The sequence below is a fragment of the Temnothorax nylanderi genome, unplaced genomic scaffold (assembly GCF_030848795.1).
Source record: "Temnothorax nylanderi isolate EJ_2023f unplaced genomic scaffold, tnyl_v1.0 TNYL_tig0006_pilon, whole genome shotgun sequence".
NCBI classification, from domain to species: Eukaryota; Metazoa; Arthropoda; class Insecta; order Hymenoptera; family Formicidae; genus Temnothorax; species Temnothorax nylanderi.
This window is the reverse complement of record NW_027249068.1, coordinates 102,405-113,109: the sequence shown is the minus strand read 5'-3', so window position 1 is coordinate 113,109 and position 10,705 is coordinate 102,405. Positions and strand designations below refer to the sequence as shown.

General features: G+C 37.1%; 2 protein-coding genes across 2 annotated transcripts; one reads left to right on the top strand and one right to left on the bottom strand.

The window, feature by feature from the left end:
* The first annotated feature begins 930 nt into the window (after nt 1-930).
* On the top strand, nt 931-5,752 carry Klp64d (kinesin-like protein 64D). Its single transcript, XM_071714443.1, has 9 exons — nt 931-1,084; nt 1,467-1,885; nt 2,089-2,279; nt 2,356-2,495; nt 2,604-2,801; nt 2,954-3,345; nt 3,442-3,859; nt 4,055-4,180; nt 4,352-5,752. The coding sequence occupies exons 1-9, from the start codon at nt 1,070-1,072 to the stop codon at nt 4,487-4,489; spliced, it is 2,037 nt and encodes a 678-aa protein (XP_071570544.1). The 5' UTR covers nt 931-1,069; the 3' UTR covers nt 4,490-5,752.
* Nucleotides 4,187-10,457, bottom strand: LOC139777249 (lysosomal Pro-X carboxypeptidase). The gene is made up of 7 exons (XM_071714556.1): nt 10,141-10,457; nt 9,167-9,307; nt 8,185-8,465; nt 7,563-7,720; nt 7,324-7,496; nt 6,779-7,128; nt 4,187-6,543 (listed from the first exon to the last, which is right to left on the bottom strand). The coding sequence occupies exons 1-7, from the start codon at nt 10,321-10,323 to the stop codon at nt 6,351-6,353; spliced, it is 1,479 nt and encodes a 492-aa protein (XP_071570657.1). The 5' UTR covers nt 10,324-10,457; the 3' UTR covers nt 4,187-6,350.
* Between the last annotated feature and the right edge of the window lie 248 nt (nt 10,458-10,705).

Genomic DNA, 10,705 nt, shown 5'->3' with positions numbered 1-10,705 from the left:
AATAAATGAAATATTATCGATAATATTATCGAAATTAGTCATCGATGAAATTATCGAGTACGATGGAGGTCGCTTATGTATCTTGAAACGAGGTGAAAATTACAAAAGTGAACAGATTTACTATATTTCAGCAAATAAAATCATATGTAGATACTCTAGTGAAGACGTTGAAACTAAAAACCTGAAATATATTCTGAAATAGATCAAACTATTTATCTTTAGAGTCCTGCTCATAATGTAAATAAAAAAGAAATAAATAACAAAGTTCTAGTTTTTAAAATTGAAATATTTGATGATTATACAATATTGAAATATTGTATGATTTTCTTTATCTTATTCTCCTAATTACATTCTATTTTCAAGAGTTTAGACCTTGTTGGTTCGAAACTCGACCTTATAAGGTTCTAGGAATTCTTGGAATAGCGATTCTTGGAATTCTTTGAATTTTCAGATAATACAATCTCTTCGCTTATTATGCTCCTCTTACACTATTAATTTCCGCGAATTTAGAATTCTTAATTGGAACTTTAATTGGATATACTTATTTACAAATGTCTTGTATCATTAATCATAATAATATAGAAAAAAGTTCATCAAACAATTAATAATTCTATCCGCGTTAACAAAATATAAGTATTAACTTAATAAGGTAAAGTAAAATAAGTTAATTAAATTAATCGGAATCGAAATCACCCTAAAAACGGCCATCGTAGTTTATTAATTGCTGTTTATTGCAAAGCACGTTGCCTCTTGGCAGACTTTTAATAATTGTCTCTCAAGCGGTAGGTAAAATAGATGCATAAATTATTATACAAAGGTAAGTTAATATAATTGCCGATTGCAATATTACCAATAGTAGTTTAATTATCGACAGACTTTATTGCCTAGTTGTTTGCCGTTGCAACGAAAAGGGGACCTCTTCATCTGCGACGACAGCATCGATCCATTTGTTTACCGAGGTCGTCTGCTAGACCGACGTTCCCTGACGTTTTTCCGCGAACGTTTGCGAATTATGCTGTGAGAAACGCCCCGCGTTTATGTGACTGCTGCGGGTGAAAACGGATCCGCGATGCCGGGGACCGAAGTTAGTATCATTCTTTACAATAAATCTATCCTGTCAGATAGAGAAATAAATTTTGACGTTTTACGACGTTCCCTAACGTCAAGCGCGACAGTAACCGGGACAAGACTTCTACGACTCATCTAACATCTTATTTTTTATTGATTGAATTCAACATGTATATATGTATAATAACATTAATAATTTATTTGATATATTAGTAGCTGATACTGGTACAGCAATATTTGATCTAAATCCACAGTATAGAATCTAATTTTTCTGTTTATTTCTCTTTTTGGATTTTACTTTTGGATTTACCGCAATAAATTTAATTATCTCATCAGAAATCACACATCTTTAGAATAAAGTAACATTTAAGTAACGCATGACATTTACATATCTCTAGGACAGCACGACGGAGCTGGGAGAGATAGAAAATGTCAGGGTGGTGGTGCGAGTACGGCCGTTGAGCAGCAAGGAGTTTGACACCCACTGCAAGAACATAATAGAGGTGGACGCTCTGAACGCCGAGATCACCATAGAAAATACGAATGCGGCTCACGGAGAGCCACCGAAGGTCTTTTCCTTCGACGCGGTATTCGACACGGACTCGACCCAGGTGGACATCTACAACGAGACCGCCAGGCCTATCGTGGACAAGGTTCTGCAGGGCTACAATGGGACGATCTTCGCGTACGGCCAGACCGGCACCGGCAAAACTTACACCATGTCCGGCGCCAAAACCTCCCCGCAAGCCAGAGGAATCATTCCAAATACGTTTGCTCACATCTTCGGTCACATAGCCAAAGCTGACGAGAATCAGAAGTAAGGCAACGTATACGCGCCTGGAAACGAAATATGAAAAGGAGTCTTTCACTGTTTTTACGAAATAATATCATTTTTACGATTCTGTAATACAGAGATACCTTGAGACAGCTTGTATCATTAAACTGAGCACAGTTAAAGTACATTTCTAAGCAGATTGTATTTATTTAAGGTATTAATATATTGATGATTGTTGTTAATAGATTCCTCGTGCGTGCAACATACCTAGAGATCTATAATGAGGAGGTACGAGATCTGCTCGGTAAGGATCAGAATACTCGATTGGAGGTGAAGGAAAGGCCGGACATCGGAGTGTTTGTGAAAGATCTGAGCGGATACGTGGTGAACAATGCCGACGATTTGGATCGTATTATGTCTCTCGGCAATAAAAATCGTAAGTAACGACGATAGATAACAGATTGATGATGCGTGTAAGTAAAGTAGCTAAAAATAATCCTGGACTCGTGCAGGTGTTGTCGGGGCTACTGCCATGAATGTGTCCAGCTCCCGGTCCCACGCGATATTTACAATTACGGTCGAATCTAGTCAGATCGGTGAAGATGGGGAGCAGCATGTGAAAATGGGGAAGCTCCATTTGGTGGATTTAGCCGTACGTGTGTTACTCATATGACATAAAATATGATTTCTCAAATACAAAATTTTTTTCGATACTCCTGAAATTTTTTTCTCTGCTAATCTCATTTATCTCGACTTTTAGGGATCAGAAAGACAAAGCAAGACAAAGGCGACGGGTCAGCGGCTTCGCGAAGCCACTAAGATTAACTTGTCACTGTCCACATTGGGAAACGTAATATCCGCGCTGGTTGACGGACAAAGCTCTCACGTGCCTTACAGAAATTCCAAACTGACTAGATTGCTTCAGGACTCGTTGGGTGGCAATTCGAAAACGTTGATGGTAAGTGATACAGTATAAACATTTCATTACTTTACTTATTCTAAGTAATTACGAATATATTACTAGGTTTACAAGTAATAAAATTAGCAATTGTTTTTATGTTCACAAGAAATTATAACGAATATTTAATATCACTAATATCGCTGTTGCAGTGTGCAAACATTAGCCCAGCAGATATAAACTACGACGAGACTATAAGTACTTTACGTTACGCAAATCGGGCGAAAAATATCAAGAATCACGCGAGGATCAACGAAGATCCGAAGGATGCTTTGCTTCGTCAGTTCCAAGTTGAGATCGAACAGTTGCGCAAACAGTTGGAGGAGAATGGTGCGGAGCTCTCAGAATCGGAAGATGAATCGGAGGATTCGGACGAATCAAGAGAAACGAAACGAGATAAGAAGGCTCGACGTAGAAGGAGTCAAATAATGTCGGTGGAAGAATTGGAGAACAGAGACACTGACTCGACAGAGAAGGTCGACAAGGCCGAGAGGGACGATAAGAGTCCAGTGGATAAAGACGTCATCGAACTGAAGAAGACCCAGTAAGTTTTTGTCAAAGTATAGAATGAACTAAATAAGATAATTAAATTTGTAATATAAAATGAATAAGTATAGTAATCAAAGTGCCTTAATTCCAGGACCGAGAAGGAAGCACTGCGAGAGAAGATGCAGAATTTACAGAATAAAATATTAGTGGGCGGCGAAAATCTGTTAGAGAAGGCGGAGGCTCAGGAACAATTGTTAGCTGCCACAGCAGTCGAACTCGAGCAGCGGAAGAGCCGAGAGGAACAATTGAAGAGGGCCATTAAGGCGAAAGAAGCAGAACGCATTGACATTGAAGAGAAGTATTCATCTCTGCAGGAGGAAGCGGCTGGGAAAACGAAAAAATTAGCGCGCGTGTACACGATGTTGATGTCCGTCAAGGCGGAGCTGTCCGATCTGCAGCAGGAACACCAAAGAGAGATGGAGGGACTTCTGGAAGGTGTACGGGGAATCGGCAGAGAGCTGCAGCTGCAGAATCTCATTGTGAACCATTATATTCCCGTTCAATACCAAGTATGTGGAAATATTTTTGCGCAAATTCTTTTGAATAATATTAACAAAAATGAGATAAAAGCTTAAAATTGAAGTTTGCAAACTGGTCAAAACGATGAGTGACAACTAAGGAGTCTGAAAAGCACTGGTCAAAGTTAATCATTTTGCGAATATATAAAATATATTGTTTAAATACATCTCTGTGTTATTTTACAGACGATGATCAAGAGATATGTTCACTGGAATGAGGATATAGGCGAATGGCAGCTAAAGTGCGTGGCATATACAGGGAATAATATGCGCAAAGCACAGACCGCATCGCCGACAGGGAATAATAAAGACGTAAGATTATCCACCTATCATTTTGTTTTATTAATCCCAGAAAGGAGAGAACGAGCTTTTTTTGGTATCGTCCGAAACTGGTCGTCTCTCTTTTACGACCGAAATTTCAGTCATTAGACTGAATATAATATATATTAATACATAACAACATATAAACATTTCTCTCTGCAGACAATGCCGCCAGACATGTCGAACATATATCTCTCTTACAACATCGGGACAGACAATACGTTTGTGCAACCGAAGAAAGTACGAAGCCGTTCTGGCGTTCCCAGACCAACTACCGCACATCGACGTACACCGCACTAAACACGAAGATCTTCGGTCGTTGAATCGCAGAGGTTTATCTTTTCTCACATTTTTGTAGATATATTTTTTCGGAGACACACGCATCCACGTTTGCGTGAGCAAACGTGCAGTATATTTACTATGTACTCATATCGGTGACTTGGTGTGATTAGATGATACACCCGTTTTGCAATATCCCGTATTACTTTTATGATCTCGAGATCTTTTTTTATACATATATGTAACATGTGAGAAAGATGCCTAACAATATCGTGAATACTGTTGAGAATATAATTTAATGCTGATTATAGACACAGTAGATGAATCCGAAACTACTTAAACGCATTCTTTTCGAAGTCACTTTGGAGCACGCCATAAGAAGTATTTTATCCAAAAATATTAATTTTTTTTATTTATAACATAACGTAGTAAGAGTAAGACTATCCCAACACATTTACAAATACTATGTTAAGATATTAGAAATACATTTTCGTGTTAACAATATGCGAGAGAGATTACTCTGGTAACATAGAAAAATAATGAGTCCATTAGAAAAGTGAAAAACAATGCTGTACCTGTGAAACGAGAAAGATTTGAGAATTCCAGAAAATCGATGTACCTATATAAAAAAATCATGATATCATATTTACATGATATTTGTAGATTCGATTTAAGATCCGACGTTCTTTTAAGAGAAATTTATTCTACATTTAGAAATTCGTATATCTTTGGTAGCTTTATTCGCTTATACTTACTCTCTACATGATTCCTTCGGACAAACTTGGCATAAGAAATTACATAAAGCGATAAAAAGATAAACTAGGAGTTATACAGCGCATATATTTATAATTAATGTCGAGTATATGTCGAATAATCACGATAGCGTTACGAATTTTTATTTGATAAAATAGCCATTTTTATGTGCTATAGTGATATTAGATTCGTGACAAAAGATTTTAGACAACGCAAACGTCTGAAAGATATTGTGAAAATGTCCGAAAAGATCGGATGTTCTTCAAATGCGTTTTAGACTTTCGCGTTGTCTGAAAATGTTTTATACTCTCTCGTAGATCTTTTAGAATGCCCGATGAGATATGTGCATTTATTATTTACTGTGATACCGAAATGCTTTCGCGTATATTTTAGGTTGAGTTTTTACCAACGATTTGTTTAGCGTTATAAGCTGATTCACGGCAGCGTTGAATATTTATTGTTGTCGCGGCGTACGTGTTTTGTTTTTGTATTTTTAATTTGAAAAATAAAGAGGATGAATCTAATTAGTAATTAGCGGTAAAGCCCTTTTAATCAACCTAACTGGCTCATAATCATTATAATCGTCATGACAATACCATCATTCGTTTTGGTAAAATTAAGCGTCAAAACGTTTCGACCAGAAGTTTTGGTCCTTCTAAATTGATATAATTTCGATGCTTTTATATATATATATATAAATAAAGCATCCTATTTAAATTTCTCTGTAGAGAATTTATTGCGACAAATACTAAAAAAAAACAATTGATACAAAGAGAATGAATTTCAACCAGCAAGTAGTGCGATTCTGTAACTCGTTATGCGTCGTTATGTGCTCATAACGATAGTTGCGTAGCTTTTTTTCCATATAGTATACCTGCGCAACGACAACATAACGATACCGACACTGTCGTTAAGAGTTACAGAATAGGGGTACAGTAGTGCGATTCTGTAACTCGTTATGAGGTATCGACTATCGTTGCGCAGATATTTTATATGGTAAAAAAGCTGCGCAATTGTCGTTATAGCTCATAACGACGGCATAACGAGTTACAGAATTGCACTACAGGCGAGTTATTCTTGATAATCTCGCGAACTTCTTTCATTGCACCGAATTTTAAAAGTTTCCTAATCAATATTCTTCGATCCACTTGGTAATTGAGTACCGATGGAACTTACGCGTCAACAGAACGCTGTACGGATCTTTACTGTTAGTCGCTCGTAAGTCGAGATGATGAGCGGTATCTGGCATCAATATCGAAATTACCGACTCGGATAAATTGCGCAGCACACCTCCGCTCGTCCATGGATCCAGCAATCCGTTGCTGTAAAATAAAAGGAAGAATTGAGTTTATTGGCGAACAAGCAATGTAGAAGCAAAATTAAAATAAAGTAATCAAAGTAGAAGTGTAAAAAAATTCATATTACTAGGAAAGGTATAAAATTAAAAATATAAAATAGGAACAAAATATGGAAAATAAAATTGGAAACAGGCTCACGTACAAAAGATGCGAGAAGATCAGATATTTGCTTATAGATATCGTTTTTTTTTTCATATACCTGAAAACAATGTTACTTGCGCTGGTAAAATTCTCGCAGCCGTATTGCTCACAAACTAGATAAGGTTGTGATGATACAGAATATCTTTTGAAACAGGTATTATTATAATCTCCAATGTTCCACTTCGCCGGCTCGAACATATCGTGGATGCCATCGGTACATATTGGCATCACCATTTCCGTGCACGCCTGATAACCCCATCCTTGGTCGGCGTCCAAACCCGGCGCCGCATTCATGGAAATACAGCTCGTTTTACCGGTATAATTTGTATATACACTGATAGCTCGGTAAAGTGCTGATAACAGCGGTTTTCCCGTCAACGATGCATTTGTCAGATGGTGACAGAAAACCTGAGCGATAATAAATATTTAAATGATCAATTTTGGAATCTTCAAATTGATTTTGATTGAAATATATAATTATTCTATGTACATAAAGAGCATGGACAGTAATTTTGTCCAACTTTCAGCAAAGAGAAAAGGTGATTTTATCGGAGAATCTATGGGTGAAGGAAAGTTTACGATTATAACATTCAAAATGCTCACGTTAATTGGATTACCCGGTAGCGGCGCTAAGAAGTCAGCCTCGTACGGATAATTGACCATGGCCAGGTTTATGTAGACCTCCTGCAAGAAATCTTTCAGCGTCTTGACATGCTCCGCAGTTTTCAGCGGCTCGCACAGTTTCCAATTGTCTGACAACCACTTTTTGCCCTCGTCTAAAACATAAGAACGGCAAAGATAAGATAATTTACGGACGGATTATTGGAGTACTGTTTCGTTACCATTTGAAGTCACATTGCTAATCGTACTCCACGCCCTCCGGATAAGTTTTGGGCACGTTGGATTCACGGCGCGGTAGTCCGAGGTTGCTATCCGAGCGAATGCCTCGCATTCCACAATGCCGGTAAACTGCAGAATCGGTGCAGAGGCCGCAATCGCGCTGCAATGCATCAATAATATTGTTTAATATTATATATGTAATATTATATGTTTAACCCGATAAGTTGCCGTTCAAACGAATGCGCACTATTGCTGACAAAGGATATTACTTTGTATATATCTTGCCTCATATTATACATATATTATCATATTTATATACACAAAAGTTTTGAATATCAAAATATGTAGTTCTCTAGAATATCAAGATAATTCTCTTATTTTAAATCTTTCGCATTCTTTCCTATGGATTTATTACATCGCAGTATTTAATTCTAAGAACGGAAGCAAAATCGAGCTACGAAATATAATCTACACTGACACACAGCACCGATCTTTAAATATAGAATAAATACATATTCAGATATATTTAATATTAAGATAGGTATATGATTAGATATATCTTCCCTTATCAGTGCTCTTAGTCATACAAACAAGATACCGATATCGTCCTGCGATAAAACGTACCCCTGAACAACGTGAGGATACTTCATGCGCATCCAAGCGCTGAGCATACCACCGTACGAGCCACCGAAAGCTATGACTGGGCTGCGCTTATATCCTTGTTGCGACTTCAGATGCCCGATAAGCTCCACGTAATCGGCTAGAGCTTGCTGGGACGTCAGATAGCCAAGATGCTGCGGATCCGCGAAGGACCGGTTCCCATAGGGCAGCGATTCGCCATAGTAACGGTGTTCGGCGAATACTACCAACGCGCCGAATTGCGGTGCGATTTCCCATAGGAAGCCCTACCGGAATATATCAAGCTCGTTCTTAAAGAATCGAAATGGGGCAACGCACAGAAGGCTAAAAGCTGGATATTTTATGAAATATTCGGTCGATTTACAATTTGCAACTTTCTCATCGCTAATTTAATATATTAACTTTAATTTTGAGATTTATTTAATAAGCGAAAGCTATGGATCAGTTATCTCGATTGATAATCATAATTTAATCAATTAGAATTAAATCATGATGAATTTATTTTGAATTGATGTAAGAAAACAGGAACAAATCTTATTTGTTAAATATTATATACAGTCTTCTGCAATATCTATTCTACGCTTTATTGTAGTATAAGTATTTTATTGTAGTATAATGCGGCATAGTAACAAATCGACCTTCGGTCGCGGAATATTTTCTTAACTTAACTTTATTTTAGTATTTTATCAACGATATTAACTATTCTACATTTTATTTACAATTTTTTTGTAGAAAAAAAAAGAAATATTAAAGTAATATTAAACAGAAGTTTTTCCTACAATTAACATATTTATGTATTACAGCATTCTCGATAATCTTAGAAATGTGTTTGTTAACGCGATATCGCATTACGATAAAAACATCAAGTACTTCCGCGGGTTAGTTAAGTCAAATGTGCAGTTAATTAAGCCGATAACGCGATATCGCATATCAATAATCGTGCCCATAAACAGCTGACCGCTCTTACCGTATTCTCTGCGAAGATTTCGATACTGCCTTCGTTCCCGGTGTAGAAGAATATAGGGGGATTCTCCGTTTTTCGCCAAGTGTCGTTTATGAGATATCTCAATTTGAAAGTGTCCTGTACGGCGAAACTGAAGTGATCCACCTTGAGAAAACGTATCGTAAAATTACCAACAGCAATCGAATTTACTTTCATCGACGTTAACAGCTACTTTTGATAATTATCAGCTTTGCATTTAACAGAAATTAGTAATAACTAGACATCGGATTTTTATGTAAAACTGCATATTTTTTTAGAAAGCAGATTGGGAAGTAAGATCAAAATAGAATTCTATCTTATCGAAAAAGCATTCTAAAAATGCATATTAATTTATTTATTTAATTATGCATATTGCGCATATTTGTGCATATTTGTATATTTTGTACATATTTGCATATTTTGTGCGTATTTATATATTTTTGCATGTTTTCAGCATGTCATATAGAAATATGACATTTAAAAAATATAAAATCCAATAGAAAACATATTGGTATATGTTGCAGTATAAATATGTTGGATATTATAAATAATCTAAATCTCTTAAGTATTAATTGCTTTTCCAGTAATAAATTTCTGCATAAAAAATCTAATGTCTAGTAATTATTAGTTAAACGTTCCGCGCCGTTTTTGTACATTCAGGCCGTATGCACTACAATGTCTCAATATCTATGCTATACATTAATTGCATATATGTATAATGAATCGATCAATGATTTTATGAAATATTTTGTAATAGTGTATGTTTACATTGAAAATATTAAACGGTGTGAATGAAAAGTTCAGCGTGAGTCACCGCGTGTTTTAATATACAATTAATTATCAGTGTGATAGTGTGATTTATAATTAACAGAAATTATAGCAAGAATTATCTCGCAAGCGGTAATTTAGGTACAATTAATCATTTTTTCAAGTGGTAGAAAAAATTAGCGACAACTCACGCGCACGTCGAACGTCTTGATCTCGTATTTATATCGGGTGTTTCGCGGTGACGACGGTGCGTCATGATCGACGGCCCGGCTCGCCGTGGATTCACTTGGAGGACTTCGAGGTGTTGTCAGCTGGACCGTCGACCGGCACAGTGCGACCACGGCACAGAGCAGCAGCAACGTCCGTAGGCACATAATGCAATCACGTGGAGGTCCGCGTTCTCACTGGAACGCGTTCGAACTGAACAGTGTTGAACACTGAGTGTTCTCGACTCTCGGCAGAAGGCAGAATGCTCCGGCTCCGCTCCGTCCCGCTTCGTCCCGCTTCGTCCGGCTCCACTCCATCCGGCTTCTGTCTCTGCGTCCTGCGCAACTCGGCGTATACGGGGCGTCGCGGAAGGAACGGGTCGGCTCCCGCAGTATCTGCTTCTTCGCGTTGTGCCGTTTTACGAACATACATATATATATCTTCGTAAAATGGATTTGTAACGTTAAAACGTAAAATAAGATTACATATATATCCTTCTAATCATATATTGTATAATCTTCTTTTATATACATAAAAAATTTACAAACA